This window comes from Squalius cephalus (assembly GCF_949319135.1).
Source record: "Squalius cephalus genome assembly, chromosome: 2".
Lineage (NCBI taxonomy): Eukaryota > Metazoa > Chordata > Actinopteri > Cypriniformes > Leuciscidae > Squalius > Squalius cephalus.
In genome coordinates, this window is record NC_137123.1 from 38,598,710 (window position 1) to 38,624,131 (window position 25,422).

The following is a 25,422-nucleotide window of genomic DNA, read 5'->3' on the forward strand; positions in this document are numbered from 1 at the left end:
AGTCATAGAGAGAATCCGTCGATCTGGGCTTTGTTTATAAAACATTCATCGTTGCATCGACTGTTCCTAACGCTGGGTTCTTTGGGAAGCTGAACATGGTAAGCTTTCCCTCACATCCAAAAACACACTTTGGAGACACTATGCAGCGCTGCCGATGATTTCCTGTTGAAGCGCGTTGATGTGCGCGGTCTCGCTCTCCTCTGGTCGACGTGTGCGCGGGCGAGCTTTTCCGGGAGAAATGCTCATATAAGGAGTTCCACTCTGGTCTACGTCATTAGATCCACGGTCGAAAAAAAACTAGCCGAAACTTGTACCAACCCGGAAGTAAGATTTTCGGCACAGAAATTCTCCGTTATTCGTCCAAAATATTTTTTAAAAACTTTGGCCATGTTAAGCATGAGAATCCATCTCTTTAACACTGTAAACAACTCTGAATACATGAAACACCATTGTACCCCCCCTTTAACTATAAATAAGACATTCATATGCAAGTTTCAAATATTTTTGTCCTCTCCTACATATAATATTTAACTATAAATAAGACATTCATATGCAAGTTTAAACACAGTTTAAAGAAAAGTCTTAATTATCATTTCAAGAGGTCTTCAATTTGGCAACAGAAAAACAAGAATCACAATATTGCTTAATGTGATTGATGGGCTATTATCTTATTAAATGTGAGCCCTGCATGTTTAGGATGTTGCCATAGACATTGCCCTACCTCACCCGTGCAGGTCTTAAAAAGCCTTGAATTTGATTTTAAAAACCATGGAGATATCCTGCTGTCAGTTTCACCAATTATGAAAAACACATGCTATTCAAATGTATATAATTATTATTATTATTATTTACACAGCACTGTAAATACTGGCTTGACAGCGTATAGAGACAAAGATGCTCTGAGCCATTTCACTGTTGCAGGTGGTAAGTTCATAAACTTATTTGTTGTTTGTTTAGTAGGGTTTTTTATGTAGATTTTCATCGAATATTTGCTTTATACTAAGATGACAACAATGAATGACAGTGTTTATGTGTTTAGCTGCAACAGGAGGATTGTTCCGGCTGAATCTGGGACTTAGAGGGCTGCTGGCTGGTACAGCCATAGGAGCTGTGATGGGGTGAGTAGAACACGGAGAGAAAGAGATAGATATTCTGTGTGTGTATTCTGGTTGTGCCGATAGACAATAGTATTGTGTATAGTCAGAGATATCGCAAATGGCGATATTATCAAGATGATAATTGGCTTTTTTTCCCATTAATGTAGGCTATTAAATGACTATACAGCTAGTGTTATTATTATTAATATTAGGACTTACAATTAATTTGCCTTCCCTAATTACATAACGACATCACCACATTTGTGACATCACCGACACGTGCGTATGAGGATTAAGTTCTCCTCGATGAAAATGTTTTTAAAACTGACTATAAAACTACATCCCACATCAAAATTGAATTTGCAAGGTGATCTATCCACAAATTGTCAAGAGTGCTTGTTATAAAAGAGACGCATCATACAGTTGTGACCGAGTGTTTGTGCAGTGTTCGATTAAACACTCAGCAATAAGAAAACAATAAACGATAACCGTCTGAACTCTGATCCACTTTAAGTGCAACACGTGTGTACTAGCCCAAAAACCCACGACACTCCAGTAAAAAAGTGTGCATGACCCATGCCTATCTATGTCTATCTATGGCTATCTACGAGTGCCAGTACATCCAGAATGAATGCATCATAACAGAATCAAACATAGCCTGTTACACAGTTGTTGTTTGTCAAGATGAGTAGGCTATAGCATCGTTGTTCGTCAGCATGTTTTGTTTCCATAGCACATTAACAAAACTTTTAATGACACTAAAAACAATGCATTTACAAATTAATAACAATATCACTAAAATTATATTGGCCTAATAAAAGTCTTTAGGTCCGAACACAGCAAAAAGCAGTCATCTGTGAAAATCAAAAGCATTATTGAGCCTTGTTTATTATTGTTTTATATTTCAAAATGTAATAGTTTAATTACATGTGTAAATTTTATTGATACACAAATTTAAAATTTAATTGATACACACACACACACACGCTTGAGAGGATAATGTGTCAGTAAATTTCCCGCTGACATGTAGAAATACTCTTCCATTTTTAATGCGTTGTTTAACATCACAACAGACATAATAAATGGAATACTTTGAGTCAGATACACAAATAATTAGGCTAAGTTTTTACCTCACTAGTCAAGTCAAGTCACCTTCATTTATATAGCGCTTTTTACAATATGGATTGTTTCAAAGCAGATTTACAGTGATAATAGGAAACTAGATGGTAAAGTTTGTAGACAAACTTTAAGTTGGCTTGAAAAAGCCTAGCCAGAAAGTTTGAAAAAGTTTTAAACTGTTCTAGCATGGTTTAACATGATTTACCATGTTTCTAGTAAAGAAATATTAGGAAGAAAGAAATAAAGATTAGTTGAAAGAAAGAAAGAAAGAAAGAAAGAGAGAATGAAATAATGAAAGAAAGAAAAAAAAGATTGGTTAGAAAGAAAGAAAGTTTAGTTAGAAAGAAAGAAAAAAAGAAAGAAAGAAAAAAAGAAAGAAAGAAAAAAAGAAAGAAATATTAGTTTGAAAAAAGAAAGAAATATTAGTTAGACAGAAAGAAAGATTAGATTGAAAAAAGAAAGATTAGTTAGTTAGAAAGATTAGTTTGAAAAAATGAAAGAAAGATTAGTTAGTTAGAAAGAAAGATTAGTTTGAAAAAAGAATGAAAGAAAGATTAGTTAGAAAGAAAGAAAGATTAGTTTGAAAAAAGAAAGATTAGTTAGAAAGAAAGAAAAATATTAGTTTGTAAAAAAGAAAGAAAGATTAGTTAGAAAGAAAGATAGAAATATTAGTTTGTAAAAAAGAAACAATATTTAGAAAGAAAGATTAGTTAGAAAGAAAGAAAGAAAGATAGATTGGTTAGAAAGAAAGATTAGTTAAAAAGAAAAAAAGAAAGAAAGATTAGTTTGTCAGAAAGTAAGATTAGTTTGAAAGAAAGATTAGTTTGAAGAAGAAAGATAGTTAGTTATAGAGAAAGATTAGTTTGAAGAAGAAAGATAGTTAGTTATAGAGAAAGATTAGTTTGAAAAAAGAATGAAAGAAAGATTAGTTAGAAAGAAAGATTAGTTAGGAAAAAAAGAAAGATTAGTTTGAAAAAAAGAAAGATTAGTAAGAAAGAAAGATTAGTTAGAAAGAAAGAAAGATTAGTTAGAAAGAAAGATTAGTTAGAAAGAAAGAGAAATATTAGTTAAAAAGAAAGAATAGTTAGAAAGAAAGATTAGTTAGAAAGAAAGAAAGAAAGAAAGAAAGATAGATTGGTTAGAAAGAAAGAAAGATTAGTTAACCCTCTGGGGTCTAAGGTGTTTTTGGGGTCCTTGAGATGTTCTGACATGCCCTGACATTTTTGCTTTTTTCAGTTGCTTATAAACATATTAATGGCAAAAATAAATTTACACACTATTTAGCACAAACAGGACTACCATGAAATGTGAGCAACAAGAATGTACATGTCTGCATTTTTGAGAGAATAATGTTTATGCGTGGTTATTGAAAAAACTAAAAACTAAAGTTTCTGAAATAAGGCCATAAAACACATTCTAAATATGTGCCAATAAGACTTTTGTCTAATGGATGTCATCGCCTAGTGTTTTTTCTTCAAAATAAAGTGAAAATCACCCTGCCTTATCATTCACATAACACAATACATTGATTTGAATTTTGCAAAGCACTTTCTGTTTGGAAAGGCCATATGCGGAGTGGGCGTCTACGGTCATGCATATGTAGTGGTTCACACCTGAGGAGACAATGGGGCCCGCATACTTAATTAGCCATTCATTCAGGTGAGTCACTGAGCCACAAGAATGCAAGAGCAACAGTTGGAAGCATCTCAATTATTTTGTATTTTTCCTCATATTGTGCTTGCAATTTGGCCTATATCCAAGGAAAACTAGTAATTGTGAAGTTAATTCTCATACTGTATTTTCAGTTTTGGAATATTTATGCTCTCCCCAAATTTGTCAATAATAAAACACAATAAAAGTTATTTAAAGAAAAGGCTTATATTTACCTTTTAATAGTTTGTTTACATCTACCTTGTAAATATATTTTTTTATTAAAAAGGTTACAATTACAACAACAATTCAAGTGTAATCTTTCTTTGTAAAAACTAAAGTATACATTTTATCATACATATTTCAAAGTTAAGGATTTGATTGATTATTTGATAACTTTATTTTTGACAAAACATATTATATTTAACATAAGCAAATATTGGCAAACAAAAGCTTATTTGAGGTGGCAGATATTTTACATTAAAAATGTATAATCTATCCAAAACTAATCAACGAAATGTTGTCTTTCATATGTCTGTAACATAGGTCTTTCATTTTTATTATAAGAAATATAAATGTTAATTTGCAGTTTAAATCCATGAAATTTGTTAATGAAAAAATTATTAAAAGTAAGATACAATTGATACAAAACGAAATTCGTTTTAAAGAAAGGATTTGTACTTTCTGTTTTGAGGTCTCTGTGAAAGATTGAAAGTCTTTTAGTGATTTTTTTAGAGCGCTCGCGTCCATAATGGAGAACTGTCACGTAATATTGTTTTTTCCTCATACATGCGAACACGAAAAATAAAAGACAAAAGACTTTTAAGTAAAACTTACTCCGAAATTGTGTTCTCGGCGGAATTCGCTCTTCAATATGCTGCCGTTCGTCCTCTGAGGAAAAGGTGCATTCTTCCTCGCTGTCCAGAATCATCTGAAGGGCATCTTTATTACCGGAGAAGCGTTTCATACTCAAAACGCGATGAACTATCAGTAAGTCTGATGAAGAAACTTTGTATGGCATTGATCGGGGGGCGTATGCGATGCATACTAGATCACCTAACTATTTACATGTGAATCGCGCCGGGGGCGGGGCGGCCTCAGCACATTATAGAGATAATGAAGCAGAAGGAAAAACGGTACCTCTCCTTGCTTTCAAATGGATTACATGAGTTGAAAACATTTGTTTTTTATATAAATTACTTCATTTAAAAGAGGAGATTTAAAGCTTCATAAAGACATATCTCACGTGCCTGTGTGAGAAGTATTCGCTGAGTTATGATTCATTTTCGGACGCGTTTCAGAATGGACTACACGGACAGAAAGAAGGCAGAACTCGCTTCGTGTTTATTTTTCTTTATTTGTCGAAAAGCACAACACTATGTTTTTATTGTGAGTATACACAAAAATAATACACATTTAACAGAATCGATTGATGTATGAAACTTGTTTTGTAAAATCAAAGTCAAAAGAGTATTTTGGGTCTCAATTCAACTCATAAGGAAAAAAGCGAGCAGATCACGCCGGCGTGATCTCCGACCTCTGAGGGTTAACCCCCTGGGGTCGGCGGTATCGCCGGCGATACCAGCTTGCTTTTTTTTTTATCAGTGTAAAAGAAACTCATAAATACTCTGTTGACTTTGATTTTCCATAGGAGTTTCATACATCAATCGATTCTGTTAAATGTGTATTATTTTTGTGTATACTCACAATAAAAACAAAGTGTTGTGCTTTTCGTCAAATAAAGAAAAATAAACACGAAGCGAGTTCTGCCTTCTCTCTGTCAGTTAAGTCCATTCTGAAACGCGTCCGAAAATGAACCATAACTCAGCGAATACTTCTCACACAGACACGTGAGATATGTCTTTATGAAGCTTTAAATGAAGTAATTTATATAAAAAACAAATATTCTCAGCTTATGTAGTCCCTTTAAAAGCAAGGAGAGGTACCATTTTTTCCTTCTCCCTTCATTATCTCTAATAAGCTGAGGCCGCCCCGCCCCCGGCGCTATTCACATGGTAAATAGTTTAGGTAATCTATGCTTCGCCCCCGCCCCCCGATCAATGCCTTGAAAACACAAAGTTTCATCAGATCAGATTCACTGATAGTTCATCGCGTTTAGAGAGGATGGCTCGTTTCTCCGGTAAAGACGCCCTTCAGATGATTCTGGACAGCGAGGAAGAATTCACCTTTTCCTCAGAGGAAGATTGTAACTCAGACAATGAACAGCAGAATTTTCAAGAGCGAATTGATCCCGCCGTGGACAAAATTTCGGAGTAAGTTTTACTGTTACATAATTATTTTTCTGATAATATAGAACTCATATGAATTTTCAGACTAATTTTGCTTAGTTTTGGCTAGCTTTTGACATCTTACAGGAAAGATTGCCTTACAATATCCCTAACATTCGTTTGCTCAAGTGTAAACTTTTTCAATGTGATAGGCTATTACTCTCTAAACATATTTGTTTATTAAATATATTTCACTCAGTTTTGATTAGCTTATAACACTGATTATCATGCTAAAATACTGCCTTATGTTTAATGTAGCTTATTTGCGAATATCTGCTTAAGTGTAATGTGATTTAGTCTAAATATATTTCAGCCTCCGGTAAAATATGTGATAGCCTAGGCCTACTGTCTAAATACTAGACATTTTACAGGGCTCCAGACTAACTTTTCCACTGGTTGCACTGGTGCTACCAACTTTCTCAGTTGGTCGCACCAGCACATGATTTGGTCGCACCAAATTGTTTTGTTTTTTTACAACATGGAATAAATCGAATGAATAGTTGTCTTAATCTGCGTACCCTAGTTTTACACTGATGTAAAAAGACTGACAGTGACACAATACCTCATGTTGGCAAAATGTTTTAATCTTTTAAATGAAAACCATTAAAAATAACTATCAAAAAAACACAACGTATGTTTTTTAATGTTTGATTGTATTTTATTTAGTACTGTCAATCGATTAAAACAATTAACTAGCCTATTCACGATTAATCACACTTAAAGGGGGGGTGAAATGCTATTTCATGCATACTGAGTTTTTTACACTGGTAAAGAGTTGGATTCCCATGCTAAACATGGACAAAGTTTCAAAAACTAAGTTGTACGTTTGGAGTATTTTTGTTCCAAAAATACTCCTTCCGGGTTGTCACAAGTTTCGGAAAGTTTTTTTCGAGTATGGCTCTGTCTTACGTTAGATAGGGCGTAATTTCCTTATATGGGTCCTAAGGGCACTTCTCCGGTAAGATCGCGGCCGCGCGCGCACTCGTAGACTAGAGCAAGAGAGTGAAAGCAGTTCGCCATCAAAGCGCCCTGCCCGGCTTTTGGGAAGTCAATGTCACCAAAGAAGTGTGTTTTTGGTTGCCAGGGCAAGACAACCCTGCACAGATTCCCAAAGAACCCGGCGTTAAGGCACCAGTGGATGGAGTTTGTTTTTCTGAGCATAAACGGAGTTGTGTAAGACTGTTGTTCCCTGCATTTCGACGATGATTGTTTTATAAACAAAGCCCATATCGACGGATTTGCAGATCGTCTAATGCTTAAGGATCGAGCAGTCACAATGATAAAGGTTCGCGGTCGTGCGTTGGAACCGGACGGTGAGTAAAACTGTTTGTTGAACAAATGTCTCTGTGTGTTGTCACTAGCTTGGCGCGTTAGCACAGCTAAGCTTCGCCCACAGGGCCCGCCCCCAGCCGCTCGGTTTTTTCCGGAAAGACTCGGTACAGCCTATCTTTCTGTTAAAAATGTAATAAAACAAAAGACTTTTTGGAGATATGAAGGATGCAATATTACTCTATAGGTACTCAAGATTAACAGGAGATTGAGTGAAAATGAGCATTTCACCCCCCCTTTAACATTAAAGTTTTTAATATATTTTTATATTGTAATAATTACACATTTAATCTCCAAATTAATGTAGAAACAACATAAAGTATATTTTAAATATTTGATCTATTAGGTAGGAAATATACATAAATTGAATAAAGTTATCAAACACCTCTCAGTCTTCACTGTAATTTTCTGACTTTTTTCTTTGATTTGATTTTTTTACATTAATGTATCACAGAAGCGGGTTTATTAGGCTACTGTCGCTTTAAGATCTGATGCATACAATGGGGATCTGGATCTGACAAGCATGCATCCGATGTTGTCACAACTCTTTGCGTTCATTTAACACTTTTTTAACTAATTTAATACTGTGCTTACAAGGATACTCGACAAAGTGAACATTTTGGCATACTTTTGTGTGTTTTTGCCCGTTCAAGCGTGAAAGAGAACTCAATGCAGCTGCGCGCTGTCTGAAGCGGCATTCTGTGCGCATGAGTCCTGTGTGTGTGTGTGTGTGTGTGTGTGTTGTGTGTATCACACAGAGAGGAGATTTACAGACAGCGCGCCGCCAGTACAGATTTAAGTTCTTATTTTTGCGTTTTATCGCGCTTGAATTGTTTCTTAGCACTTGAATGAATGATAGCGTGATAAAATACTATAGAGCAGCCAATGGATGAAAGAAAAAATCTGATGCTGCATTATTGCGTTAAATATTTTAAACGCGTTTAACTGAAAAAATTAATCGCATGCGTTAACGTGGTAATTTTGACAGCCCTAATTTTTGTATAACAGGGTATCCGCGGGGTCTTGAAAAGTATTAAAAGGTGATAAATCAATTTTGGGAAAATTAAGACCCTTAAAAAGTATTAAAAAGTCTTATCACGGCTTTATAAAGTCTTAAATTTTGAAAGTATTTTTTCTGAATTAGCTGTCCAACAGTTTGAATCCCAAAAACATCGTAAAAGTGTGTGAATTTAGTATTTAAAAAAAAAAAAAAAAACGAACAGGTACATAAATTGCCTCTGAGAGCACCAGAGCGGGCAGGCGGGCAGGCGGGCAGGCGGGCGGAAGTTCAAAAGCACAATGCAGGGCTCGCAAAATCGCCTGCCCGACGTCCCGGGGCTATTGTGTTTTCCAGTCGGGCTACCAAAATGCATAACCAGCCTGCCCGACGGGCTATCTGAAGTAGTGTTCGCTTCAGTCTTGTTATAATCAGATTCAGCGCGTTCTTCATCTTCAATCCGAAGCGGCGCCGAGCACGTCAGAAACAGAGAGGACAGGGTGGGTGGGTGTGTGTGTGTGTGTTTATCTGAGTCTCATTGGTCTGCGGTGCTCGTCAATGTCAGAATGACCAATCAAATCAAAGTAGGCGGGCTTTAATTTCACAAGAAGCTGCTGAGCGCGAATTTGAGCAGAGCGACTCGACGCTTCAGTTTACGGTCAAGTGCGAGATAAGATGTAAGTAGCTAAACTAAACATTTCATATTTGACAGCTTTTTTAGGTCATAAATGTGAAACAAATGACAAAAATAATCAGGCAAATGAATATACTTTTGTCGAATTTCGCCATTTGGAACTGAAAATAGGCCTATGTAATGTGACTAATAATTAGTTTACTGTCATTGTGAGGGGACATTAGCATTAACAAAGCCGTTTTCATCATAGGCACAATATTAATAATGAATGTGTACATGTTGAGAATTAATATACAATTTGTAGCCTTCAGTAAATTAAAAAAGTTCAGCTTTAGGTAGGGAGAAGAGATGGCAAGATGAGGAGACTGAGAGAAAAAGAAAGAGTGATGGATAAGAAGTGAGAGCAGGTATCATCTACTGCCTGCTGACATGGTTTTAAAGCTATTTCTTTTTTGGCCTTCAAACGTCTTGAAATGGACATATCAGAGAAATAAAAAATTTAAACCCCCTAATAACCTTAAATGTTGGACCTCTTTGATTATAAAGCCCTGTCTACGGCCCTGTATTAGGAATAAGATCAATAATGAATGTGTACATATTGTGAATGAATTCAATAAACTACCTAGCTAGTGTGATGCTGATGAGGAGAGAAAAATAATCAGCTGCCCACTTATATGGTTTTAAAGCTATTGTTATCCAGTTTTTTTGGCCTTCAAAACATCTTAAAATGCACATATGTAGATCAGAGAAATCAAAATTTTCTCAGGGGTGCCCCGAACCCCCCTAACTAGCATATCTCACATTCAGGACCTCAGTGATGAAAAAACCCTGCCATCTGCATGTTAATGAAACAAGTTAATAGTGAGCATTAAACCCTAAACTAAAGAGTTACTTTTTTTTAATTCTTTTTTTATCATACCCTCATTGGGGGCTCAGCCACCGACACAGACTGATTCATGTTCCATACTGGTCACACAAATTTCAGTTCAGTTAGAATCAGATGCATATTTGTTGATATTTGTGTTTTGAAAAAGTTTTTTTTTTCATTGTGTTGACTCCTAACCAATATTCTACATTAAAAATGTAGTATTTTTATATGGGCTAGTAAAATTCATTTCGGGCTACCAAAATCTGGAGAGTGCCTGCCCGAAGGGCTACCACCAGCGATTTTGAAATTTTGCGAGCCCTGCAATGTACGCTCTGGCGGTCCCAGTGCGTATTACGTAGTGCGTATAGTCTTTATCACAAACTAAAACTGTTAAGTTAAAAGTATCACTGATGTAAATGGTTACAGCTTGAAGTGGCGGTGAGGTATTAAAAAATATTGAGAAGGTCTTGAAAAAGTCTTGAAAAGGTATTAAAATTAACTTCAAGATTCCTGCATATACCCTGTATAATCAAACATAATAAACATAATATGTATTTGTCATATTCATTTGCTCACTTGGTTCCTCCCTGTCCGCACCTGTGCTCTCGAGAGCGCTCGTCATCAGTTGTGTCTGAGGATGCTGGCGCGTTGGCTTGTAATTCCTGAATTCCTGTACGTTCGTTAATAAATAAACTGCAAGTGTCTTGCGCAAGAACATTGTAGCCGGAGCTACTTCTTTCCGTTAATGTCTATTGCGAGTCACGCAGGCAATGAGCTCCGCAGCCGGGATAAAATAGTCAGAATATAAACACTTATTATAGGCGTACCGTAGTGATTTTGAACATAAGTAATGCAACGCCGTTCTTTTGCGCATGCGTGAATTTAACTGATTAGTACATGACCATGCACTCGCACAAATGCGACCACATAAAATTTTAACTCGCACATTCTCAAAAAATGGTCGCATATGCGACCATTTTGGTCGCAGTCTGGAACCCTGTTTATATATATATATATATATATATATATATATATATATATATATATATATATATATATATATATATATATATATATATGTATGTATGTATATATATATATTAGGGATGGGAACGACACGGGATTTGGGAAATCGACTGTCGAGGCCCATGTGTCGACTTTTTGTCGGATTGTCGGCCTTTTTTTTTCTTTTTTTTTTTAAAGAGCAGCAGCAATGCGGAGGGTGGAAAATGTTCTACATTGTTGTACTAGTTTATTCTAGTCTCAAAAACATGGCTCTAGTGTCAAATTTTGACCATTGAAGCGGTAATAATAAAAACGAGAGAGAGAGTAGGCTAATTTAAAATGTTTATTCAACAGCCTTACAAACACATAAGACGTAGGCTACTTTTTGCCGTTCGGAATTTACAGAAATAAAACGGCCTGTCCATTAGTTAATTTGCTCTGTGCATGTAGCCTAAACAAGATAGTTTTCCGAATGAAAAAAATAACACTCTATATTATCATTATTAGGGCTGTCAATCGATTAAAATTTTTAATCGCGATTAATCGCATGATTGTCATGAGTTAACTCGCGATTAATCGCATTTAATCGCACATTTTTTTATTTGTTCTAAATGTACCTTAAATTAATACTTTTCAAGTTTGTAATACTCTAATCAACGTGAGCATGGATAAATATAGATGATTTATGCAAATGTATGTTTATTATTGAAACCATAGTCAATATAGAGCATAAGGACGAGACATGTTTCAAAGGTCATAGATGTTTTTTTCAAAGAACTTGTTCATGTCTATTAGACACATGTAGAAAGAACAAAGAAATACCAGGTTACCATTACTTCTCTTTCTTTGCACTGAGCAATTTACTAACACAAACATGTTTAGATTTTTGCATGACAGGGCAGCTCTTCTGAAAATGCTAAATTTAAATTTATTATTTATTATTACATTGTAGTTTGTCTCTCTCTGTGCCCATTTTGATGAAGCTAAATTCTCAATAAAACTGTTTTCATTTGGTATATTTTACTGTTTCTGTTGTCAAACAACGGAATGAATTTGAAATGGTGACTGAAACGCGACCCATTAAGACATAACCAGCTCTCCCTTCCAAGATGTTAAGTTAATCTGCACAAAAATTCTGATAATCGAGCCGTCGTCTGATGAAATCAAATACACATAAGATAAATATAGACAATATCCGTGCTCTGATTTCGGCTATACTTGTAAAATTAGAGAAGCAACATAATATCTGTGCTTAACTGAATTAAAGCGCTGCTCCTCCGCGGGAGACGCAGAGAGAGAGAGAGAGAGAGAGAGCGAGCGAGCGAGAGAGAGGTGCGCGCGCGTGCTGAGAGAGCAGTACCGGCGGTACCGGTAACGTTAGATTCTCAGAAACTAAATAAGGTTTGGGCGCTTTGTTGACGGGAAAAAATCGCTAAAGGGGTCTGCAATGTCGCTAAGTTGGCAACACTGTGTATCTCCATTTCTCCAACTAGGGGTTGGGCCACGGGTCAAACAGAAAATACGCGCTGCGTTAATCGCGCGTTAAAAAAATTAGTGCCGTTAATATGATTTTGCGTTAACGCGTTATTAACGCGCTAACTTTGACAGCCCTAATCATTATATAACATTAACATGCTTATCAAACGTGAAAATAAGCAACAATTAAAATTGAAAACAGCGTGCCCATTTTTTTTTAAACCACAGAAAAGGAGGCAGCATAATACCATCAACTCAACATAACAAATCAGCAGTGAAAATAAAATATACCAATAGGTATCTTACCATTTAGGCCTAATTTTTGTTAAAGAACAGAAGCATATCCACATGTTTGGGTAGAAGGCGACTGCGGAGTCTACTCACGACCAGTCCCGTGGCTGAAAACACTCTTTCCGCTGGCACAGATGTGGCGGGGATGCAGAGGTAGGCTTTCGCTAGATGGCTCAGGTTTTTGAATCTGTACTCATTGAGAGACCACCAGAGCGCAGGATCCTGACTGGATGATATTCCTTCTTCGTTTGTGTAACGTTCTATTTCAGAATGGTCAGATGTGACCGTGTCCCCCATGAAATAGTCCTCTCCGAAGAATGAAACCATTGCATCCACCGGTTTTGCCCTTTTTGCGGGCCCGGACTCGTCACCTGAGACCACACGGAGCCCGGACAACAGATCTCTAACCTTTTCGTGCACAGCTTCCTTAACCTCGTTGGTCGTGAACTTTAGGTGTTTGTGACGCGGATCCAAAAAGGATGCGACGATGGCTGCCTTCTGTGCGGTGCCGGTATTTTCAGGTTCCATTCGAGAGGTGAGAGACTCTGACACTCTTCTCTTAAATTCTGAGACTTTTGGAGACTCCCCCTCGTCCCGCTGCAGGTGCCTGACAAGGAAGGCAATTATATTTTAATAGAATAATTCTCCCCATATAGACACAGAATCATACAATCGACAAAAAAAAAAAAAAAAACACACACACACAAACTAACCTGGAAAGCAGAGCAGCTGTAATCGGGTAAACGACTGACACCGACACTTCTTTTTCACTGCACAGTGCAGTTGTGGCCAACTTCAGGGCACGTAAAACTGGCAGCAGTTCTTCCATGGTGTGCCAGTTGGCATCGGTGAGATCCAGGGTCCTGGCATCCGACACTTTGGTCACCTCTCGGTCTGACAGAACTGCTGCTATGGTCCAACGTTGCTCGAGCAGGCGTTCAAACATATCATGGATAGAGTTCCATCTTGTTTTTACGTACTGGATGAGACGGTGAGGCTCCTTAAGTTGTATCGCCTGCTTCTTCTTGAGCGCCTCAGACGCAACCGTGCTGTGATGAAAGTGCGAGACAAGACGACTTGCCCCACCGACCACATTGGCTATGGAGTTCAGTTTGAAGCCATCATTGATGGCTAGCTGCAACGTGTGTGCAAAGCATCGGTGTGACTCCCATTACAGGTGGCGAGAGGTTGCCACAGTTATATTAGTAGCATTGTCGTGAACGCATGCTACAATTTTGTCGGCTATGCCCCAGTCCTCAGCTGCTGCTCTCAGAACATTAGCAAGATTTTCGGCGGTATGCCTCTCTGGCATGGCGCGTGTCTGCAGGATAGCAGTTTTCATTTTCCAGTCCTCAAAATAGTGAGCCGTAACAGTCACGTAAGACTCTGTAGTAAGAGCCGTCCATGCGTCTGTGGTGATGGCCAGGTGTTCTGCTGCACAGAGCAATTTACGGAGAGACGCAGCCTTATCCTCGTACATTTTTTCCAAACGCAGAGTCGTTGTTTTGCGACATGGCACTAGATAATCAGGCTCAAGAAAAGCCATTAATTCGCGAAAACCTGCCCCCTCGACAAAGCTGACAGGCAGGACATCTTTAGCTACCATGCTAGTCATTAAACCAGTGATCTTCTCTGCGCGGCGACTGTCCAGCTTTCGCACTCTGAAGGCATCCATGCTGCTCTGTGTCGCTGACGGCATCGGGTGTTTTCTGTCGAGGTGAGCCTGCATCCCTGACGTGGATGTGTGGAACGCATAATCTTTGCCGCACAATTTGCGCCGCACAATTTGCACCTCACTATCTTATCATTAATTTTGCTAAAACTCCCCCACACCTTGCTCCTGTTATTTGCCGCTGCCGCCATGTTGACTCTGTCGCCTGTCACACACACAGGGTCAAGTGGGGTCAACGGTCAAGTGGCGATCCCATTTAGAAAAAATGGATTGTTTTATTTAAAATGTTTTATTTCATTATGGGAAAAGTGGCACTTTATGATGTGTATTTGAATAGGAAATGTAATAAATTAAAAGCCAAAAAAAAAAAAAATGCAATTTGGAAATCCCACAAGCCCCGCCCCCTCGACATGTCGACACTCTATTTTTTTTGTCGAGTGGAGCATGTGTCGAATGTCGGTCGTTTTGTCGAGAAAAAGTCCCATCCCTAATATATATAAATGTATGATTTTGGTTAGACTATGACACTGCTTATCATGCTTCAATACTGCCTTATGCACAGATGTTTGTTGGAAATGTATTGATTTGTCATTCGCGAACGATCCGTTCATTGCGTGCGTCACTAAATGCGTGCGGTCTATATGGCCCATAAACAGATACTTGCGGTGATGCAGTGATATTTCTCTGTCCTATGGACCATCAACAGATATATACATACATTGTGCGTCCATACTGTGAGATACCTGCCTTTACTTTTGTTTATCGCTCACAATTGCTTTGTTTATAGCAGACTGATTATTTTTTTATTTTGCTCACATTTGATTTGCTTAGAGCAAATTTAGAACATTTAGTTCCTCCACATAGAGGAATTACAATAAAACAGAATGAAAAACAAAACCTTTGAATCTCCTCTACTTCTTCCAGGCTGCTTCACTTGATGGCCCCATTAGCCATTGAGGGAGTGTCTGTGTCACACCCCTGGTCTGAATCTCATTAATATTGATAGGCCATTACCACTCCCATGCATAAACCTCTTCTGACAAAAAAACTGTTTTACGTTTAAATCAATGTATTGTTTTATTTGAACGATTAGGCAGGATGATTTTCACATCATTTTGAAGCCAGAACTCGAAGCGACAACATCCATTAGTCAAAAGTCTTAATGACACATATTTAGTATGAGTTTTGTGGTCTTATTTCAGCAACTTTCATTTTTATTTTTTTTCAATAACCACGCATAAACATTATTTTCTTAAAAATTCAAACATATTCATGCATGTTGATAGCATATTATGGTAGCCTTGTTTGTGCTATATAGAGCGAACATACACCTTTGCCATTAACATGTTTATAAATAACTGAAAAAAGCACAAATGTCAGAGCATGTCAGAACACCTCCAGGGCCCAGAAAACCCCTCAGACCCCAGAGGGTTAAAAAGAAAAAAGAAAGATTAGTTAGTTAGAAAGAAAGATTAGTTTGAAAAAAAAAGAATGAAAGAAAGATTAGTTTGAAGAAGAAAGAAAGATATTTAGAAAGATTAGTTTGAAAAAAGAATGAAAGAAAGTTTAGTTAGAAAGAAAGAAAGATTAGTTAGTTAGAAAGAAAGAAAAAGATTAGTTTGAAAAAAAGATTAGTTAGAAAGAAAGATTAGCTTGTAAAAAGAAAGAAAGATTAGTTAGAAAGAAAGAAAAAAGAAAGAAAGACAGAAATATTAGTTAAAAAAGAAAGAAAGATTAGAAATAAATAAATAAATAAATATAGATCGGTTAGAAAGAAAGAACGATTAGTTAAAAAAGAAAGAAAGATTAGTTAGAAAGAAAGAAACATTAGTTAGAAAGAAAGAAAAAAAGAAAGATTAGTTAGAAAGAAAGAAAGAAAGAAAGAAAGAAAGACTAGTTTGAAAAAAGAAAGAAAACAAGAAAGAAATATAGCTGCGAGCAGCAATTGCGGGCCCAAGCCGGTGGTGCCTTTAGTTACACAATATATATATATATATATATATATATATATATTTCACACAAGTAATATTCTCTGTCTTGTCACTTAAAAAAAAACAAAAAAAAAAACCAATATATATATATATATACTAATGACTATTTAAACAGAGCAGTGTAATTGTTATATGTTAGGTTGACTATTCCATTATTATATTTTATTAATTCTATAATGAACAGGCTGTGTGTGTGTGTGTGTGTGTGTGTGTGTGTGTGTGTGTGGCGCGGGCGCGATTGAACAGTGGACACATAAAAACATACTGCGTCATTTTGTTCATACAGGACACCATTAAAACTGCAGTGTTAACTTATATTTGTGTACAGTCGCAATAAAACACAACATTGTGCTTTTGTAAAATAAATTCAAGCAATCCGCCCCCGAAAGGCGCTAATTTTAAAATTAAACTAAAATGATCACGGCTGCACGGGCATTCATAACTTTGTGCGTCCACGGCGAGGAACGAGCAGAACAGAGTCAACATTTTTTAGTTCATTCCTACTTCCATAAGAATTAATTGAAAATGCTCGCTCTGCTCTGCACCATTATCAATGTCCGTGTGGACAAACATATTTTACTTTCGTTTTTAAGATTCAAAAGCCCCCAGCGGTGTCACACGTAGATTAACCGGTGGGGAAATATTCCCAGAGTCAGAACCCTAACATATTTATATATAAATACAATAGGCCTACCTGATTTTGAACACAAGAGGGCAGCATAGCACTATGAATGACTTGATTTATTTATTTTTTGGACTAAACAACTATTCTGGCTGTTTTTAAACTTAACTTAAACATAATTCTTAAATTAAAAAAAAAAAAAGAATAAAATGGGTTTAGTTCTGATATTTGTATAATTTTATATAGAAATAAATGGCGTACAATTACATTTTTAGAAGATATGAGGCTTTTAGTGTTTCCTTTTTTGACATTCCTTTAAACCCTCGCCATAGCAAAACCGTTTGAGATATTTAATATCCGTTCACAATTTAGCATCTTTAATGTATTTTCATCATGTTGAAAAAGTTTGGTGTGAATAAAATAAACCACTTAGGAGTAGCTAAAAACTACTCCTTCAGCAGTGATGAAACTTCAGCAGTGTGTTCATGGTAAGAGAACATGGTAACGTATATTGGTCTCATCGAGCCGGACAACTTCCTAATTTACAGTCATTAGCTCCAACCAACAGGAAATCAGATTTTTTGGTTTGAATGTAGATTTTTTTATTTCTTGTTGGTCGGAGCTAATGACTGTAAATTAGAAAGTTGTCCGGCTCGATGAGACCAATATACGTTACCATGTTCTCTTACCATGAACACACTGCTGAAGTTTCATCAAGATCAGTTAATGTGTGCAGAAGTTATACCACTTCGTGTTTCTCTTTTCTCACCATGAATTCGTGTCCCAGCCACGGCCAAACCGTTGGAGATATCAAAAATCCGTCCGCAATTTAGCATCCTCAAAGTCTTGACTTCATGCTGACCGAGTTTGGAGGCGATTGGATGAATTCTCTAGGAGGAGTACATCAAATTCCACAGCATGCGTTTTTCAAACAACCCATAATAGCCGACTTCCTGTTGGGCTGGCGTAAAACTTGACAGAGGGAAAGTTGTTCGGCCCGATGAGACCTATATGTGTACCGAGTTTCATATTAATTCATGCAAGCATGTTTGATATATGGACCAAGTTTTCAGACCCCGTTCAAGGGGGCGCTGTTGAGCCCCCCTGCCACGCCCATTTCTGAAACTTTTCACGTCTACTGGCTAATAAGTGTGATGTGTCTGTCGAGTTTCATCCAATTTGAAGCATGCTAAGAGTCTCAAAAGCATCCGAAAAGAATATTAAAGTTTGATGCGTTGCCACGGCAACAGTATCTAAGATATCAATACTCATTTCACAGGTCTACGTCTGCCGTGTGTCCACATTATACACAAAGTTTGAAGCAAATCGGTTAAAAATAAGACAGTGATTTCAAAGCATTTTGAAAGTGACAAACTTCCTGCAGCCAGTTGGTGGCACTATAACTTTGACTCACAATAGTCACATCCATGTGATCGGCCTCTTACAACGAACACACTGCGGAAGTTTCATTAAGGTCAGTTAATGTATGCAGAAGTTATAACACACTTCCTGTGTCCCATTATTTTCCATAAATTTGTTTCCTCGTCACGGCCAAACCGTTCGAGATATCAAAAATCCGTCCGCAATTTAGCATCCTCATTGTCTTGACTTCATACTGACCGAGTTTGGAGGCTATTGGATGAAATCCCTAGGAGGAGTACATCAAAATCCACAGCATGCGTTTCCAAACAACCCATAATAGCCGACTTCCTGTTGGGCTGGCGTAAAACTTAGAGCACGAAAGTTGTTCGGCCCGATGAGATCTATATGTGTACCGAGTTTCATATTATTACATGCAAGCGTGTTTGATATACGGACCAAGTTTTCGGACCCTATTCAAGGAAGCGCTGTTGAGCCCCCCTGCCACGCCCGGGTACTAGCTTCAGCCCGGCCCTGATGGCCGCGGATTCTGATACGTGTGCAAAGTTTCAAGAGTTTTCGAGCGTGTTAAGGGCCCCAAAAGTGCCCGAAAGGTTGACAAAATAATAATAATAATAAATATAGCTGCGAGCAGCAATTACGGGCCCAAGCCGGTGGCACCGCAACCCCCGGTGCCTTTAGTTACCTAAAGGCACCGGGATGGCGGTACCTCCAGCTTTGGCCCTTCATCGCTGCTCGCAGCTATATTTATATATATATATATATATATATATATATATATATATATATTAAAGACAAGACAAGGCAAGGCAAGGCAAGTTTATTTATATAGCACATTTCATACACAGTGGCAATTCAAAGTGCTTTACATAGAAGAAATTAAAATAATAAAAAGAGATAAGAATAATTAAAACAGTTTAGACAGAAAATTTTACTTCTGATTTTATGATACACTCAAAACATTCCACAACAGCTCCTTTAAATTTAATGTAAAAATACAAAGTTTATTGTGAATAAAATACACTACTTAGGAGGAGTAGCTAAAAACTCAGAGTCTGAAATATCCCAAAAATCTACATTCAGACCAAAATATCTGACTTCCTGTTGGTTGGAGCTAATGACTGTAAATTAGAAAGTTGTCCGGCTCGATGATGAGACCAATATACATTCTGATTTTTGTAACTGTGGGTAAAAGTAACCCCCCCACTTTTGTCAAAAGCATTTTGAAAGTGACACACTTCCTGCTACCAGTTGGTGGCGCTATAACTTTGACTCACAATAGTCACATTCATCTGATCGGCCTCTTACCACGAACACACTGCTGAAGTTTCATCAAGATCAGTTAATGTGTGCAGAAGTTATAACACTTCGTGTTTCTCTTTTCTTGCCATAAATTCGTTTACTCGCCACGGCCAAACCATTCGAGATATCAAAAATCCGTCCGCAATTTATCATCCTCAATGCCTTGACTTCACGCTGACCGAGTTTGGAGGCGAATCGATGTATTTCCTAGGAGGAGTACATTAAATTCCACAGCAAGCGTTTCCAAACAACCCTAAATAGCCGACTTCCTGTTGGGCTGGCGTAAAACTTAGAGCACGAAAGTTGTTCGGCCCGATGAGATCTATATGTGTACCGAGTTTCAAATTAATTCATGCAAGCGTGTTTGATATATGGACCAAGTTTTAGAACCCCGTTCAAGGGGGCGCTGTCGAGCCCCCCTGCCACGCCCGGCTACCAGATTCAGCCCGTCCCTGATGACCGTGGGTTCTGACCTGTGTGCAAAGTTTCAAGAGTTTTCGAGCAAGTTAAGGGCCCCAAAAGCCCCTGAAACCTTGAAAAACAAAGATTAAATGGAATATACAACCCCCCCCCCCACACACACACACACACACACAGACACAGACAGACAGAGAGAGAGAGAAAATTCTCCAGAAAATCCACATTCAAACCAAAATATCTGACTTCCTGGTGGTCTGAGGTTATGACTGTAAATTAGAAAGTTGTCCGGCTTGATGAGAACAATACACCTACCAAGTTTAGTGATTCTAGGAAAAACTAAGCCCCCATTTTTGACTAAAGGTGGCGCTACTGAGCCATTTCACCACGCCCGTTTCTGAAACTTTTCACATGTCTACTGGATAATAAATGTGATGTGTCTGTCGAGTTTCATGCATTTTCAAGCATGTGAAGAGTCTCAAAAGCATCCGAAAAGAATATTAAAGTTTAATGCATTGCCACGGCAACAGTATCTAAGATATCAATAATCCTTTCACAGGTCTACATCTGCCGTTTGTTTACATTATACACATAAAGTTTTAAGCAAATCGGGTAAAAATAAGAGGGTGATTTCAAAGCATTTTGAAAGTGACACACTTCCTGTTGCCAGTTGGTGGCGCTATAACTTTGACTCACAAATGTCACATCCATGTGATCGGCCTCTTACAACTAACACACTGCTGAAGTTTCATCAAGATCAGTTAATGTATGCAGAAGTTATAACACACTTCCTGTTTGAATTATTCGCCATAAATTCGTTTCCTTGCCACGGCCAAACCGTTCGAGATATCAAAAATCCGTCCGCAATTTAGCATCCTCAATGTCTTGACTTCATGCCGACCGAGTTTGGAGGCGAATTAATGAAGTTCCTAGGAGGAGTGCATCAAATTCCACAGCATGCGTTTCCAAACAACCCATAATAGCTGACTTCCTGTTGGTCTGGCGTAAAACTTAGAGCACGAAAGTTGTTCGGCCCGATGAGGTCTATATGTGTACCGAGTTTCATATTATTACATGCAAGCGTGTCTGATTTATGGACAAGTGTTTGGATCCCGTTCCAGGGGGCACTGTCGAGGCCCCCTGCCACGCCCGGGTACCAGCTTCAGCCCGGCCCTGATGGCCGCGGGTTCTGACCTGTGTGCAAAATTTTTTGAGCACGTTAAAGGCCCCAAAAGCCCCCGAACCCTTGAACAACAATAATAATAATAATAATAATAATAATAATAATAATCCTAACGAAAACAATAGGGCCTTCGCCCCTTCAGGGCTTGGGCCCTAATAATCCTACCGAAAACAATAGGGCCTTCGCCCTTTCAGGGCTTGGGCCCTAATAATCCTACCGAAAACAATAGGGCCTTCGCCCTTTCAGGGCTTGGGCCCTAATTATAAATAATCCTACCGGAAACAATAGGGCCTTCGCCCTTTCAGGGCTTGGGCCCTAATAATAATCCTACCGTAAACAATGGGGCCTTCGCCCTTTCAGGGCTTGGGCCCTAATAATCCTACCGAAAACAATAGGGCCTTCGCCCTTTCAGGGCTTGGGCCCTAATAATCCTACCGGAAACAATAGGGCCTTCGCCCTTTCAGGGCTTGGGCCCTAAATATAGCTGCGAGCAGCGATTGCGGGCCCAAGCCGGTGGCACCGCCACCCTGGTGCCTTTAGTTACACTAAAGCCAACATGTCTGAAAGTGTGGGGAAAAAAATTCACCACTAGATGGCACTGTTTCGAAACTTCTCAGGCTCCTTCAGGACATCGTGCTGATGACCCATACCGACTTTCGTAACGATACGTTCATGCATTCCTAAAATACAGCATTTTAGCACATAATTCAAAATGGCCGACAGCCAAAATGGCTGATCTGGGAAAATTGGATATCAGTCGACTCAGCATGATGCCCTGAATCTAACGAGACCGATTTTATGATTTTTGGACAAACCATTCAGAAGTTATAAGCAAAAATATGCATTTTTCATATCTCCGGACCAGTAGGTGGCGCTGTAGCGAAACACAGCATGTTAACTCAGGTCATGCTTGTGAGTACATGTACCAAGTTTGGTCCGAATACGATAAAGTGTTGCGGAGATACAGGCTTGTGTCTGTTTTCGCAAGCGCTACGTAAAATTTGTTTGCGCGGTATTCGAGAAGGGTTTGACGAATCAACACGAATTGCATAACTTTTTGTCGGCATGGTCTGAAGATGATCTGATTAAATTTTCGTGGAAATTGGAGTTTAAAAAAGTAGGTTTTTAAGAAAATTCAAAATGGCGGAAAAATTATGATGACGGAAAATGACGTCATAGGGTGCAATCGAATCGTCATTAGCTCAGGAATCAGAGGAAAAAAGAATTTTGTTTCTAGCCCTTGTGGTTCAAAAGTTATTAGCATAAACATGAGTGAAACTTTGGACAGTTGGTGGTGCTAGAGGGAATGACTTAGACACACCAAAATTGGTGTATTTAATGTTGGGACTGTCCTCTATCAGAATGTCAAACCATTACAACTTTCCCGCAATCGGTTCTATGGGCTGCCATAGACTCCCAGTCGGAAAAATGAAGAATAATAATAATAAATATAGCTGCAAGCAGCAATTATCGGGGCCAAGCACAATCAGATGACAAGACATGCCAACATTGCTGAAAGTGTCAGACCAACTGCAACAATGAGCAATTAAAGACATTAAAAATGATTTTAGGCAAAATGCCTGAAAAATCATAGAAACAGTAAATAAAAATATGATTTAATGGATTATCACTTTCGACCAATAGGTGGCGCAGTTACAAAACTGATGTGATGTGGTCAGAGGGAAGTGACAATGACACATACAAAGTTTGGTGTCAATATGTCAAGGCATTGCAGAGATAAAGCCTGAAAAGTCATTTTGGCATCATGCCTCAAATTTGCTGCTGTGGTATACGAAAACGGTTTCGTCTATCGACACGAAATCCATAACTTTTAGTCGGCACGGTCTGGAGATGATACGATTCGATTGTGGTGAAAATCGGACAAACGGTCTAGGAGGAGTTCGAAAAAGTAGGTTTTGACTGAAAATCAAGATGGCGGACAGGAAGTTCTGCCAAATAAGGAAAACTTGGTATCTATGTTCTCGGCTTGATCCAAGGAATCTATTAAGACCAGTGACATTTCAATAGGCAGATTTATTTAAAAGTTATTAGCCTTTTTGGAAATTGTGTTATAACTTTTGACCACTAGGTGGCGCTGTCTCGAAATATTTTGGGTACCTTCAGGGTATGGTGCTGATGACACAATCTGAGTTTCGTAATATTACACCAATGCATTTGTTTACTATAGCATTTTATTTCACAAAACTGTATTGAAGTCAATGGGAATTTCATGTTTTGTTCTATTATAGCGCCACCAAGAGGCTCAGTCCCACCATTTTTTTTATGTGTCCTCAGAGTGAGCCCATACATATATGTCAATTTTGGTGCAAAAATCTCAATTTGCTTCGGAGTTATAGACATTTATATGAAAAAACACGTAAAAAATGACTGACACATGACTTTGATTGAATATTACTACCCCTAAACATCTATATTTTTGCATTTGGGCATTGGCGTTTAGCTATCGACCTATGTTTCCAAACTTCTGAATATGCATTTTTCATATATCCGGACCAGTAGGTGGCGCTGCGCCGAAACGCAGCATGTTGCCTCAGGTCATGCTTGTGAGTACATGTACCAAGTTTGGTCTGAATACGATAAACCGTTGCGGAGATACAGCCCTACGACTGTTTTTAAAGGCACTACGTAAAATTAGTTCGAGCGTTTATCGAAAACGGTTTAACAAATCAATTTGAATTCCATAACTTTTGGTCAGCAATGCCTGAAGATGATCTGGTTCAATTTTCGTGCAAATCGGACAAACCGTCTAGGACGAGTTCGAAAAAGTAGATTTTTCGAAAAATTCAAAATGGCGGCCATATTTTTATGACGGAAAATGAAGTGATAGGGTGCAATCGAATCGGACTGAGCTCAGGAATCAGCGGAAAAAGAATTTTGCTGATTGGCCTTACGGTTCAAAAGTTATTAGCAAAATAAAAGTAAAATTTTGGACAGGTGGTGGCGCTAGAGGGAATGACTTAGAAACACCAAAATTGGTGTATTTAATGTTGGGGCTGTCCTCTATCAGAATGTCAAACCATTACAACTTTCCCGCAATCGGTTCTATGGGCTGCCATAGACTCCCAGTCGGAAGAAGGAAGAATAATAATAAATATAGCTGCAAGCAGCAATTACCGGGGCCAAGCAGAATAAGACGACAAGACATTTCGACATGTCTGAAAGTGTCAGACCAACTGCAACAATGAGCAATTAAAGACGTTTAAAGAGGATTTTAGGCAAAATGCCTGAAAAATCATAGACACAATAATTAAAAATATGATTTAATGGATTATCACTTTCGACCAATAGGTGGCGCAGTTAACAAAACTGATGTGATGTGGTCAGAGTGAAGTGACAATGACACGTACAAAGTTTGGTGTCAATATCTCAAGGCATTGCAGAGATAAAGCCTGAATAATGCTTTTAGCATCATGCCTCAACTTTGCTGCTGCGCTATACGAAAACGGTTTCGTCAATTGACACGAAATCCATAACTTTTAGTCGGCACAGTCTGGAGATGATACGATTCGATTTTGGTGAAAATCGGACAAACGGTGTGGGAGGAGTTCGAAAAAGCAGGTTTTGAATGAAAATAGCATTTTATCTCACAAAACTGTATTGAAGTCAATGGGAATTTCATGTTTTGTTCTATTATAGCGCCACCAAGATTCTCAGTCCCACAATTTTTTTTACGTGTCCTCAGAGTGAGCCCATACATATGTGTGTCAGTTTTGGTGAAAATATCTCAATTTGCTTTAGAGTTATAGACATTTATATGAAAAAACACGTAAAAAATGACTGACACATGACTTTGTTTGAATTTTACTACCCCTAAACATCAATATTTTCGCATTTGGGCATTGGCGTTTAGCTATCGACCTATGTTTCCAAACTTCTGACGGAGGTTTCGTCTCGATCGGACAATCGGTTTCGAAGATATAGCCAAATGTTTTTTAAGCGCTAAATCACAACGCTACACAAACCGTAAGGCGAAACCTAGCATGTTTGGTATCGTAGGACTCGGCAAGGTTTCAGGAGACTAATTAGAGGAGTCTCGTGAAAATAAGTCGACCACACCCAAAGTTATAAGCGTTTGAAAAA

At 38.1% G+C, this 25,422-nt stretch overlaps 2 protein-coding genes across 2 annotated transcripts in view; one reads left to right on the plus strand and one right to left on the minus strand.

Annotated features, from left to right (window-relative positions):
- Positions 1-25,422, plus strand: part of timmdc1 (translocase of inner mitochondrial membrane domain containing 1) — a 159,451-nt gene that overhangs the window by 44,359 nt on the left and 89,670 nt on the right. The window contains exons 5-6 of the mRNA XM_079847970.1: positions 857-924; positions 1,040-1,118. Coding sequence (XP_079704096.1) covers positions 857-924; positions 1,040-1,118 — 147 coding nt within the window. The remainder of the gene's footprint in view (positions 1-856; positions 925-1,039; positions 1,119-25,422) is intronic.
- The window catches only part of LOC307145102 (uncharacterized protein), a 590,539-nt gene that overhangs the window by 3,085 nt on the left and 562,032 nt on the right, over positions 1-25,422 (minus strand). The window lies entirely within an intron of this gene.